Below are 24,494 nucleotides of genomic sequence, written 5' to 3'. Positions count from 1 at the left end.
TTCGTACACGTGGCTTCAAGAATGTTAACAATTTTTTCCTCCTTTTATTTGACCAGGTAATGTAGCTTTTTACCTTGATGTAAAATTGGCATAGAAATTGTCAACATAAACATGAAGATAGGATCATAAATATGTCCTTTAATTTGACCCACCATGGCCGAGATTTGAAATTTGTATCAAATCAAAAACACAACTGAAATCTCTATATGGCTGCAAAAGCAAAGTTTTCTAATTTTGGCCATTTAGAGGCCTTTACTCTGGAACCTATGATGGAATCCGGCCTGTTTTCAAAAGGAATAAACAAGTTGTGTGCATGCTTTATTAAGATCAATTGCAAAATGGGGTCCCTGTCGTGTTCGAAAGCCAAAATAGCAAATTTTGGCCCTTTAAGACGAAACTGTCAATATGAATTTTTCTAGGGTTCCTCACGTAAAAGAATATAATTAGACAGAATTCTAACTCCAACACTGAAAATTCAAGGTCAAGTCCTGTGCGACTGTTTTAAATTTTGCATACTTCATTAAAAATAACCTTAAGGAAGAAGTAAAACATACCTATATTTCTTCCATAATATATAATCTAAAGAGTAAAGGTGAAATAAAGAACTTTACCGTAACTTAATATTTTTAAAGATGTCTAACTATGCCCATTTCTGTTAAAGAGATAAAATTAAAAAAGGAATACAGGGAAAATAATTGGTCCCAGCGGTGCTCGAACCTATGCCGACTTGAAAAAGTTGAATAAATTAGATTTTATTGTAGGAATTTAATACTCTTCAGAAGGCGGTTCATTATCATGGGACTAATATCTTAAGTAGCACATGATGCTATAATACGAGGGGCGTTCAATATGTAATGTTACTCCGTATGTAGTTCCGTAACCGCTCGTTATTTTTAGATGCGGTTTTCGACACATTATAGGGCAATTTATTGGCAACACAATGTTGTATAAATTATAAAAATTGGTAGGAAAAGGTGCTATATAAATGTGGTATAAATTTGATATAACCTATAATAAAATCTTTGTTAAACATGTATACCATTATTAATATTTGCATAATTTAATATACTGCTGTTTGCATATATTAAGTTTTGCATATAGTGGTGTTTGCATATATTTCCCTTGGCATTTTACATCAACGAGTTGTAACTGAATTGTTTCAATTTTAATATATATTATATGCAAACTAGAATGTGTCTGTAGGACACAGGGTGTGCCCCCACTGGTACATTTGTCACAAATAAGGGGAAATAATTCAAATGTTTGCAGTCTTAATGGAGTATAGCCTCATAAAAAAATATGAAAAGGATTCATTATTCTGTACCATATACTTTTCAAGGGCCATATATCTGTAATAAACGCTAAAATTCTCAAGAAGAATGCTAAGTGTGCAAGGTCACATTATGATAAAGACTCAAGCAAGGTTTCATGAATTTACATTAAATACTTTATGAGTGAGGCACATAATTAGGTGAAAATGTGCATTTTTGACTATTTCAGGGGCCATAACTCTAGAAATAGGAGGTGGAGCCAGACGAAAAATAGGAGGTGCGCAAGTTCATATCATGATAAAGACCCATGCAAGGTGTTATCATTTTATATCAAATGTTTTTTTAGCTAGGCGTGTCACGAGGTGAAAATGGGCATTTTGACTATTTCAGGGGCCATAACTCTAGAAATAGTGGGCGGACCCAAATGAAAAATAGGAGGTGCGCAAATTCATATCATATAGGCATGTCACAATGTGCAAATGTGCATTTTTGACTATTTCAGGGGCCATAACTCTAAAAATAGCGGGTGGAGCCAGACGAAAAAAAGTTCATATCATGATAAAGACTCATGCAAGGTTTCATCGATTTATATCATATACCTTTTGAGCTAGGCCGTCACGAACTTCGGACGGACGCACGGACGCACGGACGGACGGACGCACGGACAAGAGCAAATCTATATGCCCCCACCACTCATGGAGGGGCGGGGCGCACAAAAATATAAAATTGACATCATCTAATTTTTACAGAGTGAACAGGTTAATTTATGGATTCATGGAATTATCAGCTGCTTATCTTCACAGTTTACATTCTGATACATATCGTAACAAGTGTAGTGATAGTAGGTTTATAGGCCACTTCCAACAGCCTTGCTGTTGGGTTAACCCTTTAGCAACGTGGTTAAAGTATCCGCCTACGGATCAAGAGGTCTGGGGTTCGAGCCCCAGTAGGGACCTTGGTATTTTCTCTCCCAGGGTTTACTTTACTAGGTAATGGTAAAGGGCTTGGTTACCTGGCCTCATTTGAAATATACACGTCACAGACCATTACCAATGATATATACAACGAATGTTTCAAAAGGAAAAATAAAGACTTTCGCTTGTTTTGACATATCGTTTGGAAGTAATGCAACCATAACCATCACGTATTCTCCTAAATTAAATGCTATTTCGTTATTCTGCGGCTGCAACTGTAATTCATACAAAACAATGAGCCGGACAATGCCGAAAACGCAAAAACTTTCACTGTATCAACTGTAAAATGAAAAATTAAAAGCTTTAAACAATATAAGCAAACACAGGTATATGTAAACACTTGATATACTGAAACATCAGTGTATGCAAACACCAATATATGTGACGCGCCATGACATTTTGGGTCCAAATTCGGCGTTACGTCATTTGAGAAAACATCGATTAAAGTTACGTCACAAAAAAAATGGTGGACGTTACCACGTGTTCGCGACAATTGATGCATTTCTTGTTTTCGATAATACTCTACCTTGCAACAAGAAAAAAATGAAGTGACATTTATAAACATTTCCGTGTTTTGCAATTCCGTTTTTTTTTTTAATTTAAATGATTGATAATTTATCGCCCTTTGAATCGACACGCCATTTGTAAACATCGAAGGTCGCGGAGAAAATGAAACTACCAAAAACAATTATTTGATGATTTATTTCGATTGTATAAAGAATGACAGTTAGCAAATCTCAAGGTAAGTAAGTATTTAAGCGATATGTAGTGTTAAAAATATTGTTTGAGTTCATATCGACAGTTTTGTCCGATATCTTTTCCAAAAATAGCCCGGATTTGACACTAATGACAGATTCGAGGTAGATTTAGCGCAGTTCACATTTTATTTACAAGTGTCAATATATTGTAGACTATATTTTATTTACTAAATCTGCCATGAATTCAACTTTTTTTAAATCGGTTTTGACTCCTATCCAGTAGAATCTGTATGCAAGACAATTACATGAAGACCTTGTGACTCTGGTGCCAGACAAAATTACAACAGTCAGTCATAATGTTTAGTTACATATTAAAGTTAAAGCCCTGATCATTTTATAAATATAGCCATGCCATGAAAGTGACTGATTAGGAATAGTTGAAACACATCTATTGTCAGCTTCAACCACTAATTTCTTACATGTATGTAATGTCAAATCAGTCCATACATAAAACTTCTACAAGGCATAAATATTGTTTTTACTTGGAAAGAGAAAGAGTTTTTTCCAAAGCTTTTCATGTTAAATTTGCATACTGTTCACTTGGCCATTATTTCTGGATTCCTCACCATTCTGTACTGTTCTTGGCAAGTGACTAAAAACCACTTAGTAAAACTAATAAACTTTAGATACATTTTGTTTTGAAAGCCTTGCCAGGAATTCAAACCTATTACTCTTTTTATAGAAGTCTTTGTGCTAAATATGTACTGAGCTAACTGCCCAGGGCATTTTTATCTCACATTTCAGCCTTTTTCTAGGGCTGTAACGAGTATCCGAGTACTCGGATATCCACGAATTCGACCAAAAGTTCGAGTACGGATATTCGTCATTGTCAAGATCGTTGGATCGTGATCTTTTTCATTGATACATGCAATTTGTAAAATTCTATCAATCAAACTAAATTAAAGCCAAATTAAACGTCTTCAATGAATTTTCTTGCACATCTAAGACGACTACGCGTTTTTAGATTCTAAACCGGATGTAAACAAATGTCTTAAGTAGAGTTAGCATCGGTCCTATTTTCGAACTAAAATTAATATGGAATCTGTCAAAACATTTATCATTTAAGTAATTAAATTCAATAAAAAGTTAGATACAAAATTTCTGTCCAATAAATAAAATTTTCTTATCAGAAAAAGCAGAACTGTTACTAAATATTGTGATATTAATGACCGACGTCATATCGTTCATCTGCAAGAATGGCTGAACATTACAGAAGTCCACCCGCGAAACCTGACTTTAATAAATGAGCAAAACATTAAACATAGGTCAAAACTATTAAACTGAGCACTATGAGAACTGCAAAGCATAGATTCCATAAAGAAAATAGTACAAAAATAACAGGCTTGCATTTTTGCATCATTATAAGTTGTTGCTGGTGATCCGTGGTTCGATCTGTGAATCGTCAGCCCCGACTCGCGGATCGGATCGGATCGCCACTTGTCAGACGATCCACAGCCCTACCTTTTTCAGTATTTTTTTATTTTACAGATCAACCACTGAGGATTGTTTTGCTTGATGCAATGACCTTAAACAGTGAAATGATTTTCCAGGAAGGTCTATACACAACAAGCTGGATTTTATGGGGGTTTGTAAATTTCTTCATACATTTTTACAGTTACCATAGTTACTATACTGCTATTCTAAGAAAGATAAAGACATTAAAGAAGCATAAACATAAATGATCTATTTCATTCATAACATTTTAAGAGAAATGATTTGATTATAGACCCATTCAACAAATATGTGTAATATATAAAGAAGCGAATAAGTAATGACATACAATAATTGAATATATCATATATGTATTTTTTCATATTTTCAAAATTAATTTTACAGTATTTGTGTTTACATTAAGTTTGATTGCATGAATTGTATGTCTAGTCTGTAGGAATCTTAGCTAGTTTATGTATTCTTGAAAAGCTACTTTTTCTGCATGAATACTGTAAGATTCTTGGATGAGTTTATACTTATCAAATCTGCTTTCAGTCAGCTTTTAACAAAAAGACTCTTAAGCTTAAAAAGATGCTTTACAGTCTTATATTCTGTAACCTTATACTAATCTTGTTCAAAAGAAGTTCTAATGTTGATGAATTTTTGTTTTGCAGTGATGAAAGAACTATGAATATGTAAATGGGAATGAAACAGAAGGAATTAATATGTTCTACTGATCATCCAGCTGAAATCATGCCTGTGGAATAGAGTGCATGTCACAAATACTGATATGAGCAAATAACTCCATATTGCACAAATAATGTCATGTTTCCTGCCCTCATGACCTGAAAAAGTTAAAAATTCTAGTTCAAATTACAGATGTGTTTCAAGAAAAAGTAAAACTTAGTCAACTGTGAGAAATATTGGGTAAAAGTAGTGTTCTGATGTCATGACAGCTGTGAAGTTGTTTGAGAAGCACTATGCTAATTGTTCTAACAATACAGAATTTAACTTATAAATTTTCCAAAACTGCATGCATGAAATACTAAGACATGTCTGTTGAATGAATCCTAGTTGTTTCAAAACTACAACATGTGTGACATTAAAACACAACCTTTGGAGGAAACATTTTTACAATAAAAACTGCCTTGCCAGTGTGAGTGTAGGAAGGATTTTTCCAGAAATGGCAGAAAACTACCAATAGAGCAGAAAATATTTGTTACTGGCTGAATATAATATATTTTATTTCAAGAATTAATCATGTTAATCCATGGTTATAATTGTGTTAAAAGATATTTTTACATGACATGACCTTTGCAGAAATAGCTAATTTTTTGCAAAACATTGTGAGTTGCCATGGTAACACAAATTTGACTAAAATTTAGATTTGTTTGATTATGTAAACAGCATGTGTCTTGTTTATATTCTGCTAATCAGACTATGTTCTGCAAGAAAATATCTTTTATGTGTAACCATCAACAAAACATGTCATAACACAAATCTGCCATAAAATGGCAGAGCTGTAATGCAGGTAGGCATATCAGGAAAAAATGTAGTTCTGAAAGACAAGTTATATTACATAAAATGATGTTTGTTTTTTATAAATGATCATAATTGACCATTTGTGGTGTAAAACAAATGTATACTGAACAGATGCTAAATGAATGTTCTGATTCTTTCTGGAAAATTTACAAAAAACTACTATTTTAAGAAAATAGTGAATTGTTGCCATGGTAACATTAATTTAACTTTAATATTAAATTAGTTTGGATATCATCATATGTAAACAACATCTTTCTTGTTTATATGTTATATATGTTAAGCTGTATTATGTTAGTGAATATATTTTCATATGTAATAATTGCATCAACAAAGCACTATGTTATTTCACAAGCCTGCCTTAAAATGGCAATAGTTGTAACTGAGAGAGGTGTATCTGAAAATTATGTATTTCTCAAACCATATTACATTAATTTTCACAGAATGATGTCTACTCTCTTACTTTTAGATAAGAAAACAGAAGCTTTTGATGTAAATATATGGAAAAACACTTCCAATATTCAATTTATTACAAAGAAATTGCCAAAAATGTTAGTATTTTTGTAAGAAAATACCACATTGTTGCCATGGTAATGTTAGTATTTTTGTAAGAAAATACCACATCGTTGCCATGGTAATGATTCACTGATCAGTATAAGTCTTTTGAAATTTTAGCAAACTCACAGTTGATAATAACAGTCTAATAATTATATCTTCTTGCCTGATTTTCTTTCTTACTGTTTAATGGATAAGGTGTCTATAATAATAAGATTAATGTCCTAGTTTTTGGGATGTTGTCTAATTTCATATCAAATAAATTCTGTATCTTGTTCAAAAGAATGTCGTAAAACAGTTGTCTGTAAACTGTTAGCACACTAGAAAAAGTTAATTGTGTATTTATTTCACATTCTATGTAATTCATTGCTAGATTCATCAAGAGACTGTTAAAAAAGAGGTTAAACAACAGTGTTGCTATAGAAACGATTTTTAGAACATAAATATATTTATACTACATGAAAGAAAGAGACAAAAAGAAATACATTCCATTAATTGCATGTTGCTTTTGTTATTTTATCATGTATTTTATCTTGATATTATTTAAATATGGTGTCATTTTTAAGATATACTGCCTCAATTTTGATACAGTTAGACAAAAACATGGTGTCCGAAAAGTGGTAATATCTCCATGACAACGACTGATTTTTGTTGTCAAATTGAAGATTTTTACTCAGAACGGGTCAATGTGTCAGATTAGCCCAAAACCGCATTTTTGACCAAAATTGCATTTGGACCCAAAATCTCATGCTCTGTCACATATATATAAACACCTATATATGTTACTATTATTATTATAATACCAGATTTATAAAGCGCCCTTTTCATGATAAACACGTTCAAAGGCGCATTACATATAGCAAACGCAGCCGCACAGAGCGCGAAATTCATCCTCTACTAGTACAGACACAGAGCGATCTGACCAGCGGGACAGAGTGAGATAAAGCCCGTAGAACAGATAGAGAGAACTTTTAAGATACTTACTTAGCCTGGCTCTTTGCGAATAGACAGTCTGGTTCTTTAACGTACCCGGTGTATAGCACCGATACATGCGAAGCCGTCTTTCCTGGGAAGAACCTGTACAGGCCTCTAAATTAGGTGGGATACACTCAAGGGCATCTCAGAAATTTCCAGTGCCTGGACCGGGATTCGAACCCCGGACCTCTGAATTGACAGTCAAGCGTGTTACCACTAGACCAACGGCCCACCTTACATCAATATGCAAAATATGCAAACACCAATATATGAAATACATGCAAACACAAATATATTTAAACACCATCCTTTTGTATTTCCTTGTTTGTAAGATAGTATAGTGGCTATCCTTTTCTTAAAATTTGATTACAGTTATTAGCATAAGACAAACTAGACAAATATTGTTCGATATCCTATATCTAAAATGATACTAGGAGGAGCATCTGGGGGTTCTTCATCCTCCATGAAAAGCTGGAAAAGTCGCAATACGACCTACACTTTATCGTTATGATGTTAAATACGACCTACACTTTGTCGGTGTGACGTTAAATACGACCTACACTTTGTCGGTATGACGTTAAATACGACCTACACTTTTCGGTATGAACTTAAACACTACCTACACTTTGTCGGTATGACGTTAAATATGACCTACACTTTTCGGTAAGAACTTAAATACTACCTACACTTTGTCGGTACGACGTTAAATACGACCACACTTTTCGGTATGAACCTTAATACTACCTACACATTGTCGGTATGACGTTAAATACGACCTACACTTTTCGGTATGAGGTTAAATCTAATCAATGATGGGATCTTACTTTCTGACCAAATCTTAAGCAAATTATTCATATACGTACAACTTTCTATACTAAGAATCGTAAATCATCAATACACATAATTTCCGTCTACAGAAGAAAATGGTAATCATAAACACTCTAACTGCTTTTAACAAATTCAGATAGTAACTATAAACATGCATAATTTCTTTTTTTATAAATCATTCATAGACAATTTCTTTCAGCAATTTCAAGCTGTAAACGTTCATACACATCACTGCTTTCTACAGAATCAAACTATGTCTGCATAGTATTGATTTTTATACAAAAATCAAGTGTAACATGTAATAGTAAGTACCATTGTATATCAAATTCTAAATGAGATATGATCATTTCATTTGTGAAATGATTTTCTGTTACAATGTGCTAAAACATTACTATGTATAGAAATGTTTAGATGCCAGAATTGAAATGAAGTATGTCAACTAGATTATCACCCTGTAATAGAATATATTCAAAAAAAAAGAATTAACTTTTTTATCCAGATATAGAGAGACAATGATTTCGATTTCGTTTCAATATGTCCGTAGATGTAAAATCTGAAAGTCACTTGCTTTATTGATAGGAATCCTCGAATCCTTATTACAAAACCACGACAAATCAACCTATTGGCTAATTTGTTCATTGGCTAATTCGTTCATTAGCTAATTCGTTCATTGGCTAATTCCTGTCTCAGCTAATTCGGAGTTAAACAGCGAAAAAATAAATTTGACTATTTCAGAGATTTCCTTCAAGATATTTCCAGTTAAGAATTAAATTATTGCTTTAAATGTCTTGAACGTTACCATGGCATGAACCTATTGTTAGCAACCGGCAAGAACCTTCAGGAAATTCATTTCCTTAAGTTCCAGTTTCCAGCTCCAATTTCAACTTCCGGGTAAGTCGGCACTGCTACGCGCGTTAATTCGCTTTTGATCTTATATGTCGGAAACAATCCTTCTTTATTCGTTTTAATATGAGTTCCTTTCGAGTAACCATTCCAATGATTGCCTGCCACATTCACAAAATCACCTTTCTCGAAAGATATTTCGTCCGCGTCTCTCGCCTTATGTTGTATAACTGCTTTCCAGTAACGAGGATTTTGTCCGAAAAAATGGTAAGAATCATCAAGAGAACGAAAACAACCGGAAGCGTCTCCATAGCGAGGCTGCATTCTTTCGTAGGCAGATCTGCACACCTGGTAACATAACAAATGTAAAATACACGTTAATCAAATGTTACATACAATACACTTTACATTGATAATAAGATAAAATGACAGACATAGCAACTTTTAAAGGAATATATTGCATTACTTTTCGAATGCCGATTTATGACCTAGATTTTTCTTTAAATATTTATCTACGATTAGAGAGACAATGATTTCTATATCAGTTCAATATGTTATTAGATGTAAAATCTGAAATTCACTGGTTTTATTGATGAGAATCCTTGAACTCTTACGACAAAACCAATCAACCGATTAGCTAATTTGTACATCAGCTAATTCGTTCATTGACTCTTTTCCTACCTCAGTTTATTTGTACATCAGCTTATTCATTCACTGGATAAATCCTTTAAATCCTACATCAATTAATTTTTACATCAGCTTATTTGGAGTTAAACAGCAAGAACAAGCATTTGACTATTTCCAGATATTTCTTTCCAGATATTTCAAGTTAAAAATTAAAGTATGGCTTCAAACGTCGAGAACGTGACTATAGCATGAACTTATTTTTATCAACGAGCAAGAACCTTTGGGGTTTTTTCCTTACGTTCCAGTTTCCGGCTTTTGTCCTTACAAATTATAAATGGTACTGTCCAAATTGAATGATAGACGAGTTTATTTTAGAAATTTAGCACGGTAAAGATTAACTTGCCTGCGAGGAAAATGTACACACTAGATAGTTACACATTGACAATAGATGTACATCAAGAAGAATCCCCCGTAAAGATGTGTTGGTATATCTACTGTTCATTCCGGCGGATTTTGAGACCTCGTTGTCACTTATAAATTTGTAGTCTGGATATCTGAATTACAAAATGAACAAAGGGTCTTGGTTACTTTTTGGAAATGACGAACACAAATGTAAATTGCCAAAAAATACAGTAGGCAATACAGTTAGGGTACAGTTTGTTATCAACATATATTCTGATAATTACAAATTAGTTTAGCAAACAAAATACTGATACTTCCTCGACATCTAGAAAAGATGATTGACCTCCGCCATTAAAAGAACGTAAATGCAATTAAGTTATAGACTGAGGTTATCCCTTTTGACTTGTTGGGCGTTTTCATCGCCATACAAACCGGGTTGTCTAGCAAAATATTGATTTTTCTAACAATAAAATCATTTCACCCACTTTTGGACAGCATCGGACAATATCGTCGGCTCATCTGTGGCAAGGTATACCCTACGTTGTACATTGGAATGACTCCGCTCATAAACATCAAACCATTCCTTCACATGGTTCATATATTCATCCAAGTCGTGGAATACTGCTTCCCGCCTTGTTATCTTGTCTGTTCGCCGTATCTGAACACTGAAAGAAATACATTTTTGTAGTATTTGAGATTACAATACTGGATATTACATAGTTTTGAGTTTATTCAAATATATTCTTTTGGGCTGTAAGCCCACTGTGGCACATATTTACCTTATGCATTAATAAAGAGTGGTGATATATGGGGAAAGTAAGACAAACACATTTTACATGAATTTTTACGATACACTAACAAAACAGATGAACTACTGCATCCAATAAATGCCACTAGAATTGCTGTAAGATAATTACATAATTTAATTGAATATCAGTTTGAATTAAAACTTAATCCTAAATTGGGCAGTTATCAAATAATGAATTTCAAATAATATTGTTTACAATTCAGTGATCATAGGTTGACACGTACATGTATTCCATTGCTAATCTAACGCAAAATAAACTTTTTTAAGCCACATTTCATGACTATATATAAACAAGACAAATAAGATACATAAACAACCCAGATCAGCAAGGAATACTCGTATTGTTTACCTAACAAATGTAATAGCGCTTTGGGTGTTATTTTTCCAAGGTTGTCAATATTCCATAACAACCTCTTTTGCCGTGATATCACATTGAGATATTTACTACACAAAGAAGCTAGCATTAAGAACCTTTAATTGCGAAGTCCTTTCTTTCGAAATGGACGGACTCATTTGTTTTAAGTAGAATGTTTATAAGCGTCTCAGTTATCTGATCAACACATTGGAAAGCTTAGAATCCGGGGTATTATTTTTTAAAAAGGGTCTTGTTAGTAACTGGATCATATCATATATCATTTAAACGCTTGTTTTTGCGTGGTTTTAAAAAATAGTAACACCTTCTATTTAAACCAAACACGCACACACCCCTAGATAATGTTCGAAATGTAGTGTTCAAAAGCAATCCCTTTTAAGTCTATGGAATTTCACATTGTCCTAACTTGAGGTATGATAAAATAAAATATCTCCCACCACAATTTCTATTGGAATATGAATTTGATTATGTACCTAATATGGATTTTCTAATTATATATGAAATAAATTTGTACTTACAAGAGAGTTTGAATTAATTTATTTCAGTTCTGCTTATTAATCCCCCGCCGTGGCGGAGGGATTATAGAAATGGTCTGCGTCCGTCCTTCCGTCCGTAACAAAATCGTGTCCGCTCCATATCTCCTAAACCCCTTAAAGAATTTTCATGAAACTTGGGTCAAATGATCACCTCATCAAGACAATGTGCAGAACCCATGAGTCAGCCTTGTCGGCTCAAGGTCAAGGTCACAACTCAAGGTCAATGGCTTGAGCCTGCCATTTTGTGTCCGCTCTATATTTCCTAAACCCCTTAAAGGAATTTTATAAAACTTGGGTTAAATGATCACCTCATCAAGACGATGTGCAGAACCCATAAGTCAGGCATGCCAGCTCAAGGTCAAGGTCACAACTTAAGGTCAAATGTTTGAGCCTTCCATTTTGTGTCCGCTCTATATCTCCTAAACCCTTTGAAGGATTTTCATGAAACTTGGGTCAAATGATCACCTCATCAAGACAATATGCAGAACCCATGAGTCAGCCTTGTCGGCTCAAGGTCAAGGTCACAACTCAAGGTAAAAGGTTTGAGCCTTCCATTTCGTGTCCGCTCTATATCTCCTAAACCCCTTGAAGGAATTTTATAAAGCTTGTGTCAAATGATTACCTCATCAAAACGATGTGCAGAAATTATGAGTCAACCATGCCAGCTCAAGGTCAAGGTCACATCTAAGGGTCGAAGGTTTGAGCCTTCCATTTTGTTTCCACTCTGTATCTCCTAAACCCCTTGAAGGATTTTCATGAAACTTGGGTCAAATGATCACCTCATCAAGACGTTGTGCAGAATTTATGAGTCAGCCATGTCAGTTCAAGGTCAAGGTCACAGCTAAAATCAAAGGTTTACCCTTTCACTACCCATAGCAGTGGCGGGGGATTTAGCCGTCTTTCAGACTGTCTTGTATCACATATATTACTCATTTAAACATGCCAGTTAAACAAAGAGAGTCCAGCAATGTATACAAAACCCAAACGTTCTTCAAACTGGTTTGATTGTTATACAGACATTAACCTATTATTTGCTTGGCAAACCCAAGCGTTCGTAAGACTGGTTCCCTTTTTACTTTGACATTACCCTACTATTGGCTCGACAAACCAGAGCGTTTATGAGACTGATTCCCCTGTTACATTGACATTACCTTACTATTTAATCGGCTAACCCAAACGTCCTTTTTTAAATTGACATTGACTTTTGTTTGGTCAAGCAAACGCAAGCGTTTCAGAGGCTGTTTCCCTTGGTTTATTGGCATAATCATACTATTGATTTGGCAAACCCAAGTGTTCATGAGACTGGTACCCTTATTACATTGAAATCACGTTCTTGAGACTGGTTCCCTTGTTAAATGACATTACCCTACTACTGGCTTGGCAAATCCAAACGTTCCTCGTTACATTTATATAAACCTACGCTTGGTTTGGCAAAATCAAATGTTCTTGAGACTTTTAACCTTATAACAATGACATTACCCTACTATTGGCTTGGCAAACCCAAGCATTCGCATTCTTTCTTGAAAGTATTTGTTGAGCTTCGCATTCGGTCTTGTTAGATATTTCACAAACTGTCCGATCCACCAAGCCGCTGGTTCACCATGGAAACGTTCAATCCTGTCAGAGATATCCAGCGGTAAGGCGAAAGGAAGAAAGTCAGGACGAGGGGATAGTCGGTCTATAAATGGTAATTTGATAACACTGTAATCTGTCTTGCCTGAAATTATTCAATGCATAATTGTTTTGACTGATAAAGGGATTTAAAATCTCAAACAGTCAAAATCAATCCCGTATAATATATACGCTGCCCCCAAGTACAGCTTCTTGATTACATATATTACTATTAATAAGGCCTATGGAGGAATTCTCTGGGAAATTTAATCATCATGAATCGATAATTAACAGTTATTGTTTGATGATAGAAGATACAATAATTTTTAAAGGTACACAAAGGGAAAAGTGATAATGTCCCCTGGCGGCCGCGTTCATTGACTATACAAAAAATTGACCATTCGTTGTAAATACTCATCACAGGAACATTTGTGTACAATTTTATTTTAACTTCTTTCTGACAAGATTTTTAGTTTTCAATATATACGTATAAGAAAAATTACCACATCCTCTGACGGCAATGTTTTTGGCGAGTCAAAAATAATTTGAACCATATTGATAGAGGGTCACACAACAATCTTTTGTGTGGAATTATTTTAAAATTGGGCCAGTAGCTTCATGCAAGAAAAGTTTCTAAAACAGACATATATGGAAATGTGAACATGAGCATCACAACAGCCCATCCCGAGCATTTCGTACTAAGATGAGATCAAAATTGCCGACGGATACGCATAGGTTACTGCGTAGTAATATGTCAAAATATGATAAGCATTAAAGGAGGTTATAAGTAAAGTCGTTCTTGGTTAAATCAGTTTTATACACACGTCAGGAGGTTTCTTAAGTACGCTAACCACAACTTCATTTACCCACGTACAAAGCTTTTGACTTTTCTATGTCTGGCAAATATGTTAGTGTATACACGTACCTATAATACATGCGCCATGACTCAAGAACAACCATGCTTCATAAATAATTGCATAACACACTAAAACGACCATTTGCCCTTAATGGTTGAAACACGAACCATATGCGAATTCCTAATTGCTTAGTTCTGCCCGTTGTTTTCCCGTCTAGGAAAAACCCATCCCATTATTTAACTAGCGACTGTCCGCCGCTTTTCATGGAATAACACTCTATTGTATCATTTATTGTATCATGTGCACCGCCGTATGAACACAACAAAAAACGACCATTTGCACTAAATGGTTGAGATACAGACCGTATGGCGCTTTTCATGGAATGACAGACTATTATGTCATTGAACGTTCCATGTGACACATCTGCGGATGTCCCTAAGTTGTTTTTGTAATTGTTAATATGCAATATGTACCATTCCAGCGAAGTGCGTACTTTTAGTAGGTTTGTATACATAGAGGATATTACAACAATTGTGTCGTGTTGAATTTATAAAACAAGTTAACAAAATAAAATGCAAGATTTTGCCAAGAATTTTAAGTTTTAAAATCGGGTTTAATAAATTCAATCTCGAAAGACACAAATATAATATTCATTTTACCACATGTAAATCAAATTTTCATCTTTCTATTACCACGTATATTTTCGCTTATAAGACGCCCATGGTTGATATGAAATTCGTACTTGCCATTCCAGCGCAGTAGCGCGCTGCCCTATGTTTGTTATGAAATTCCTACTTACCATTCCAATGTAGTGCGCGCTGCCCCATGGTCGATGTACAGTTCGTACTAACTGGCAAAAATACTGATTCCCAGCCCTCTTCTGGCGCATAATGCCACTCCTTTGAGTCAAGAATAAGTGTACGCTGGGTACCATATGCCATTATCAGACAATAGGTCACGTGATTTAGTTGACAACCAAACCCACACACCTTGTCCATTTTACAGACCAGTTTCTTAGCTTTCGTACAGTCTCTTGGGTTCTATAATTATATCAAATCATTATTTTAAGTATATTTTACACTTTTCTATGTCTTTAAATGGAAAACCTTTGACAAAAAATAAGATTTATATAGAAATTGGCAATATCCAAAGAGATCATCTACCATAATCAATAACTAGTGTCTGACATTTTACAATAACAATATTTCGAAAGTTTATAAAATGAAAATATTGATATTTATGATTAAATTTATAGAAATAGCAATGGAATCGAAACTTGTCATATTTAACGTGAAATCATGTACAACAGTGATAAATAAATCAAACGCATAGATACTTGTTACATGTAAGAGTAAAATAGAAAAGGTGGAAACTTCACAGGTCGCTCCACACGACAAAAACGAAAATGTTGCAGGCTCGGTTTGATTGAGCCTGTTCATGGACGGTAGTGGAAATGCATGCTACCGTCCATGCCCTCTAGCCCCGGGTTGAGCAGAACTCAACATTTACATATGCAAAAGTACAAAAAGCAATCTAGAGACATCCGCAGATGTATTCAAACGGTGGTAAACATGGAACCTTCAATGATACACGGTTTGTGGCGTGTTATTCTATGAAAAGCGGCGTTTGGTCACCAGATAAAGTAATGGGTTTGCTTCGAACGAGAAAACAATGGGCAGAACTAAAAAAAACTGGAATTTAGAAAGGGGATCTGGGGTTATGGAGCCTGCATATCACAGGAACTTGTCAAAAGACAAAATCAAAAACCAGGCACCATATCCAATGGGTGATAATACAATACCAAAGGCTATGAAAGCGGGAGTATTGGAACCACCCTGGCCGAAATGGTCATGCTTAGGAACTAAACAGTACCATTAACACGACATAAAAAATCGTGCTGAATGATCTGAGAAGATCAAAATATAACAGCCTTGATTGAATGTACAGAGAGACTTTTACGGCCGCCACATTGTCTTCCTTAATAAAGGAGAGGTCCCGTTTAGCTTTCGGGAGATTTAAAGAGGTGTCATAATTTGATTTACAATATTTACATTTTCCCTAATCGTTCCTTTGACAATTATTACATTCGTTTTTAATTATATGAAACACAAAAGATGACGCCGTTTTAACGACGCCCGTACGAAGCCATGGATATGGCGTCGCGGTTGTCCTGTCTGAACAGAATGGCCGGGAAACTGATTCTAAAACAAAACCAAACAGAATACATAAATTATACAGAATACAGAATTATAAAAACTTGTTAACAAAAAGGAAGAAAATGTTATTCAGATACAATATTAATTTGGAGTAAATGCTAAAAAAAAAACGACAAAATATTATTTGTAAATAAACCATGATTCGCTATCGCAAAACACGACTGATCAATATTCTGTCCTTCATTTCTCACGAACTCCGACATTTAGAAAACGTAGTATCAAACTTGTTTATCTAACCTGTAGGAAATTTAAGCGCCTTTGTACCAGAGATCCCAATATCAGTGACTCTTGGATACGCCAGCTCTCTGCGTTATCAACACTGGTCCCAAGTTTAAGCAAATCATTCTTAAGTTTTCTGTAATATTGAACATGTAGACTTGTTAGGGCGTACACGTGAAAGCTTTGCCGAGAGAAATGTTTTGATGAAAGGACAAAAGCGAGAATAAATATGAAATATATTCAGTGGGGGAGACATATTGTATTTCTTTTGCCCTGTCCGTCCGTCAGATTTTATTTCCGATTAATAACTGGAAAACCATTTGACCTCGAACTTCATAGGCTTGCAGGGCTTATGGAGAAGAATTTTTATTTCGGGGTCACTCCAAGATCAATGTCACAGGGGCCTAAAATGGAAAACCATTTCTGATCTATAACTTGGGAACCACTTAACCAAGAAAGTATAATTAGACCTGTAGAGTATATCACCCTTATTGATTTTTAGATCACTTGATCAAAGGTCAAATTCACAGGGACCAGAACATGGAAAATGTTCCGATCAATAACTAATGAACCTTTTGATTAGGAATCTTCAAAATTCATAGAATGATTCGAAATGAAGAGTAAATGATCTGAAGTGGTTTTTGGGGTTAATAGATTAAGGGTCAAGGTCAGAGGGACCAAAACATGGAAAACGGTTTCCAATCAATAACTTGAGAACCACTTGTTGAACTTCATAGGATAACTGGATGTCAAGTAGATGATCCCTGTAGCAGCAAACCTCTGTGTCTCTTTGCCTTTCGTTCCTGACCACAATTTACTTCTTGCTTATTACCACTATGCATTTTGTGTGTGGGTGGGGGTGGGGGGCATTCGCTTTTCTACAAAATCATCGTTAAGCTTGAACTCGCAAGTGGCTTCTTTCACAAATATTTCCGAAAATAAAAAAGTCGCGAATATTATACTAGTACCTAATCTGTAGTATGTAGCGATAATCTTCTACAGGAGAAATCAAATTCTCTTGCGTCTCTTTACTCGAACAAGAAAAAAAAATCCCAAATTTCTATTAACCTTAGTCACCGTAATTGAGTTCGTCATATTGCTTTGGTAGCCAACAAATACAGTACACTATTATCAAAACAAATGGTAAAAAAATATATTATTATTATTTTATTTTAATATACTGGTATTAAACTTACATGAAGCCATTATTGCGACATTTCTGATCGGGTTTTTTTCTGTATGGGAGATGAATACAGAATTTTGTAGTCGATTGTGAAATTTATGCTAAATTTGAAACAGAAAGTTCGTAGAAATATAATCAAATGTAAAATACTATTACTTGATAAACGGAATACATGTAAAAACAAGTTTTATAATATCCGAAGTTACAATATCCGAAATGTGATTAATCATCAAGAACGATACTTACATTTGATGTTCATAGCTGTGGTTGAGAACAGTGTCAATATCTTTTTGGAACAGCGATTCCTTTGATTTTGCTTTCAATTTATTTAATTCGGCTCTTAAATACAACCAAAAATCTGAAGACACAAAGTCGATATCTCGTCTAATGTTCTCATGCTCTTTTGTCGGCCTTCTTTTATGGTCTGCAAAATAAATGAAAAAAAAATTCAGTGCCATCCAGGCTGACTACTACCAAATCAATTGTAATTGTACGCATGTTTATCACAATTAGTCCAAATATATATAGTTCTCGATTTGTTTTTATTTCCTTGTGCCCTTTCTAAAAAGCATTGTGTTTTCTTTTACTCTACTGCCTTTCAGTATGGATGTAACATTCTATCGAGGACCTATCAGTCATAAGTGGAGAAATACTTTGAAAGAAGCAAAAAGTAGCAAAATCTGAGGGTTGTGTTTACATAAAAGTTAACTTTTCTTTTTCTATAATGGCGATATATATATATTAAGTTCTTTACAGGAATATGTGTCTCTGAACATCTGATGCGCTAGAAAATGCTGAAAAAATAAACGTAATTAAATAGATGGATTTGATGGGAATTATTTTATTCTTTGCTTCAACTAAGCTGTCATCGAAGAGTAATTAGGCACATAATCATTGTCATAAAAAACACAACATAAATCATAATATGGGTGCCTCCGTGGCCGAGTGGTTAAGGTAGCTGACTTCAAATCTCTTGCCCATCATCGATGTGGGTTCGAGCCTCACTCGGGGCGTTGAATTCTTCACGTGAGGAAGCCATCCAGCTGGTTTACGGAAGGTCGGTGGTTCTACCCAGGTGCCCGGTCGTGATGAAATAATGCACGGAGGGGCACCTGGGGTCTTCCTCCACCACTAAAGCTGGAAAGTCGCCATATGACCTATCATGTGTCGGTGCGACGTTAAATCCAACAACCAAAAAAACATAATATGCCCACACCAGTCTTCTCAGGGCTTTCATTTGATTTGACCTATGAAATCCAAACGTGAACGGAATATATTAAACAGTAATGACGTCAAATATTAACTTTTTTACCTTGGCTAACATCTTGCACAAAGTCAAATTATTTAAGAAATAATATGCCTCATTTAACGATTTGTCGCTAAATAAATCAATGTTTGGAGTTCAGATGCGAATGAATTATATCACGAGGGCTGAACGACAAACAATGATTTTATTCAAGAGCAAATCATTAAAGAAATATATTATTTCGATTCTAACACGTTACCAAGGACATTAAAGTACATCCTTTATGGCATTCATTAAGTATTTGCCCATTTTCAATCGGTTTCTTTTCCAGCGCACCGCTATGCCGTTTGATGCTATGACGTAATAATTGTGACGTCAGAACAGTTAAATTTGTTGTATAATAATTCACTGTTTTCAGTTTTCATTGTTTAATATAATTTAATTGATATATGACAAATCACCCAACTTGTTCAGGATGATTTGTGTTGTCCGTAAACTTTGACCTACCACTCATGAATATACCGTATGTTCCCGTAAATTTAATTTCGGTGTCTGAAACTATACCATTACAAGATACATATTCTTTTTATAACTGACACCATGCTGATAACTTTATGAACACAACATTCAGCTGACAATCTCTGGTCTGTGGGTTCGAGTTATATATGTGGCCACGTTTTTTGCTGTTGTTTTCTTTACATTATAGACGTCAAATTGTCACACCCATCATAATTTTCTATGGTTTATTTATTTAAACAAATGCACTAGTAATCTATATTCTTCAATTTACATGACTGCCAAAATTTGTAGAAAATGTCTACTAAATATCTTTACAGGGCAATAAGTTAATTCTATATGAAAGACATCCTCAAGCCTTTCATGACATTGAAAGAATATTTAAAATCGGACCACTATAATCATGGCAGTTTGAAATTTAAGGAAATGGCTGATCAAGGAGGCAGCAATTTTAGTGTGTTTATGACGTCATTTACACACTGCTAAATTCTTTTTTTAGCAAATAAACTTTTAAATAGATTAATCTCATATGTTTATTGAGTGTAAGGTGTGAAACATGGTAAGTTCTTTCTTTATAGCTGAAAAGAAGAAATTATTTTACAGAAAAAACTAAATACACTGCAGATTAGTATATTGAAACTTTTATAAATCTACCATGGTCTTTCTTTTCGCTGCCATTGAAACAAAATGGCCACCATTTTGATCAAATATTCAAATGCTCAAAACGTCTCATTTTTAAGCCGACTTTGAAAATTCTTTTACGTCTTTAAATGAATTAAGAATTCCTAGCAGACGGAATTAACCCATGAAGAAAATTGCTTTCCCCTTACATATTAGATCTAAACAAAAATATGCGAGCGTTACCAAGTTTTTTCAGGAAAATCTAGAAGTGAGTAAATAGTTATTGAATCAACGGACAATTCAAGCAACTGGTGTTATTAGCCGAAATAAAGAAGCAGAAATCCTTTAAAATATAAACCTGGACAAAATTAAGCACCCTCTAATATTTTAATCTATTGTACACTAGAAATCAACGCGTCTAAAATTTTATTTATTTTTTTAGTTGGCACGAATAATATTCCGTACACAGAATGTGAAAGCTTTGACACACAGTGGCAATAACTGTACACGTAAATGAAGGCGAGAATATCGTACACCCCATGCTTTTCGCAAAAAAAAAGTATCCTAATGCAACATAACTGAGTATATGAAATGCATATTCCCTTGCTATTTCGCATAGTTCAGACATAGTAACGTAAATATTGACAGAAGACGACGACTATCGGAAGCAGAAAGATGGCATATTGTCGGGATGCATCCGACGGGATTATCTTTCAGAGCAATAGGGCGTCAACTAGGCTGCCACTACGCTATTGTCAGCAGGTTGATAAGGAAGCATCGTCAGACGAATGATGTCAAGGATCTGCCAAGGTCAAGGAGACCTCGTGTAACGTCGCAACGAGAGGATCGAGTCTGGTCAGGTTAGTTCGACGACAACCCTTTTCTACGGGTACACGTCTTAAGCCTCAGTGGCTACCTTATCGACACCTGTCTCTAAAAACGCTTCCAAATCGCCTAAGGGCGGCTGTACTAGCCTCCCGAAGAGTGATAAAGCGTCCTCTGCTAACAGATGAGCATCAAAGAACGCGTTTGTGATGGTGTTTGGCGAGACGAGACTTTGAGGACCTGGCGGCAAATCCACTGGTCGGATGAAAGCAGGTTTCTGCTGCATTTAACAGATGGCAGAATGAGAGTCTGGCGACATAAAAACACGGCTTACACACAAAGACATATCAAGCCAACGGTTCCTAACGGCGAAGGTTCTGTAATGGTGTAGGGATACGTATCGCATGACGACAAGATGGACTTGGTGGCCATACAAGACTGGTTGACAGGTGAACGTTGCATTGAAGACGTCCTCGAGCCGGTAGTCGTGCCTCATTTTGAGAACCATCCACTTGCCTCTAGGCCTGTGTACATGGATGACAACGCTAGACCCCACCGTTCAAGGGCAGTGACGGCCTATCTCGAACGTAATGTAATTGAGCTTTTGCCCTGGCCGGCCAGAGATTTGAATCCATCAGAGCATATCTGGGATATTCTTTGGTGTCGGATACAGAAAATGGACCGTCCTGCACATAATCCTGACGAACTGGAAGCAGCTTTGCATCGCGAGTGGCGACAGCTGACGATTCATCAAATTAGACATCTGACCAGTGGGATGAGACGTAGAGTCGATGCAGTCATCCGTGCACATGGTTGGTTCACTCGGTATTGAACAGGTAAGGTACAAACTTGATCTAGACCCTTCATTTGACATTTTTACCAAGAAACTGTTACAAATATTGGACTAATGCGATCTGCAGCTCCATACTTAAACCGTCGTCTGTTTTAGGGGGAAACGATGCGTTTTAACAGTTTCGATATTAAAGATTTTATTTTTTGGTCAGTTATTGCTTTGTTATGTTAGCCACAGTGTTGATGTTGCAAATTTTACCAATTGTTCAGTGATTTTAGTATCAAAGTTTTCATGAGAAAGTTTGACACTGAAACCACTGTAACAAATCTAGGGGGTGCTTAACTTTTTTCCAGGTGTATATATAAAGATGTGAAAAAAAGATGGTTCAAAGAGAATTCGAACCCATGTTAGCATACCTGGATGACAGAGTCTATTACTACAACCAATGTGTCATTGATTACCTATATTAAGTAATACGGTAATTTTCGGCATACAAATATTGTGTAGTGTCAGGTCAATACTAACGGACAATACTACCTTTTCGTTCTTTATTTGCCTGCTCTATTTGAAGAGTATTTAATCTGTTAATCTTCTGTGTAACTTTGTCAAGTTTCGCACGCAGATCTTCAGCCTCAGTTTTGATGTTAACATTCTCTTTGTCCAAGTTGTCCCAGTTTTTAAACCTGTTCGAAATTACAATTTTTGTTGAAAACAAAGTAAACTTGATTAGGTATTGATAATATTAATGGTTTACAGATTTGGCTTGGGTTGGCAAAGACATTTGCAACATAAGGGGCTTAGAACATGTATATAAAACATAATAGGTAAGGGTAGATTTCTTGGAAGCACAGAGCACCAAAAACACAGCCTCAGAGCCACGCATTAGCAAAGTGGGCCCACAACAAAAAGAAGCTGTAATGGAAAATATTGCAGACGGGTTGCTTCAAACATCTAACAAGTACATATTACTTTATGTAAAATATAGAAAGAGGCGGAGGAAGTGGTAAAATGGTGGGGGGGGGGGAAGGAATTTTAAGAGGAAAGAACAAGGATGAAAATACAAAGGGTATGCTACGTTCCTTAATAACAGTCACACTACAGCGTAAGCGCAGACGCACGTGTACCACAATCAAACACACAACCGTGCCCAACAAAATAATACAGAAAACAGTAGGGCACCGTCTTAGACTTATAATTTAACAAGGATAAAAATCAGTATTTGGTAGTTGAACCGTAATGGCAATCGGTAATTCTCCGTTAGATTACGTATTCTTGTATGGCTTTTCAGCGATAATGTAGCTCATAAGAGCATGCTTTCTGAGAATGCATCTGGCTTTAAATCATCCTGGGTTATGCCAAAAGTGCATACGTAAATTTCTTCTCAGGGATTCTCTGCCTTTAAGCTGGCAACTTGACCTTCAAACTTTTGTTGTACGGTTGTGGTACAATGTATGTTTACGCAATCTGGTTCTTTGTAGTCAGACCGCAGCACTTGAATTTTTCCCGTAATTTCACAACTATAAAATTTCACCAGTGGCGCAGCTAACAACATTGATGACTAAAGTCAGTAATTACAAGTAACTATAGCTTGATATTTTTTCCAGTAAATGTGCATTTAAAGGCCTAGATTCACTACTATATAAGTGTCCCCCCCCCCCCCCCCCTCTCCAAATCCAATATACAACTCCCATCTTATCTGCTGCTTATCAGCGATTATGTAATAGCAACTGATTAGAGGGCAATTAGCACAGCAGGGACCCCAACGTGTGCAGTGGAGTTGAAAGAAATTAATTTTTCTTCAGTAAAGGTGGAATGATAATATTAATAATTATTATTTTGATATTATGTAGATGATAATAACTATTACTTTTATGTTATAATAATGATAATAATAATAATAGAAATAATCATAATCATAATAATTATTATCATTATTATTATTATATTACAAATAGGATGATATTAAAAGATACAGTAATAATATTAAAAATAATAATGATAATAAAACACATTCAAGTATAGTGAAAACTTCCTGAATTCTTTGTGCTGACAAGTGATTTTTATGTATTCATGTAATCAACATTATCTGAATATAAAATTATTGTGTTCCATCTATACTCAATTTTCATTTTCAGTATGTTGAAATTCACAATCTGTTTTCAATTTAGACAAATGTTATTTACAGTATTCTGCAAGCTTTAGATGAGTGAAAGTCACATTTTTCAGAAATATCACAATTCTCCAGACAGAATTTGAAAAAATAAAAACTTGCATGTTTCTTTAAGTAAGTTTCTCATTATTTCGTTATTGTGAAAATAAGTTTCTGATTATTTTATTATAATTATTATAAATAATTGTGTTTGATGAACAAATATTTTTCTTTACATAGAAATGCCAAAAAAAAACTAGTATAACTTAAAAGTTATCATTTATTCATTAATTTAAAATAAATTACATTGTTTCCCTTTCTCACTAATAGATACACTT

The 24,494-nt window shown here is 34.9% G+C and overlaps 1 protein-coding gene and 1 long non-coding RNA gene across 2 annotated transcripts; one reads left to right on the top strand and one right to left on the bottom strand.

The window, feature by feature from the left end:
• The first annotated feature begins 2,870 nt into the window (after window positions 1-2,870).
• On the top strand, window positions 2,871-6,769 carry LOC128551149 (uncharacterized). Its single transcript, XR_008368652.1, has 3 exons — window positions 2,871-2,987; window positions 4,492-4,588; window positions 5,109-6,769. It is a non-coding gene; the product is annotated as an uncharacterized LOC128551149 (long non-coding RNA).
• A 2,408-nt stretch (window positions 6,770-9,177) lies between these two features.
• LOC128551283 (alpha-(1,6)-fucosyltransferase-like) lies at window positions 9,178-21,500 on the bottom strand. The gene is made up of 6 exons (XM_053532064.1): window positions 21,306-21,500; window positions 15,188-15,428; window positions 13,400-13,637; window positions 10,689-10,868; window positions 10,205-10,355; window positions 9,178-9,522 (listed from the first exon to the last, which is right to left on the bottom strand). Exons 1-6 carry the CDS (start codon window positions 21,498-21,500, stop codon window positions 9,178-9,180), a joined length of 1,350 nt encoding a protein of 449 aa, XP_053388039.1.
• Between the last annotated feature and the right edge of the window lie 2,994 nt (window positions 21,501-24,494).

Source organism: Mercenaria mercenaria, chromosome 19 (genome assembly GCF_021730395.1).
Source record: "Mercenaria mercenaria strain notata chromosome 19, MADL_Memer_1, whole genome shotgun sequence".
Taxonomy (NCBI): domain Eukaryota; kingdom Metazoa; phylum Mollusca; class Bivalvia; order Venerida; family Veneridae; genus Mercenaria; species Mercenaria mercenaria.
The sequence above is the reverse complement of the archived record's forward strand: the minus strand, read 5'-3'. Positions and strand labels throughout refer to the sequence as shown.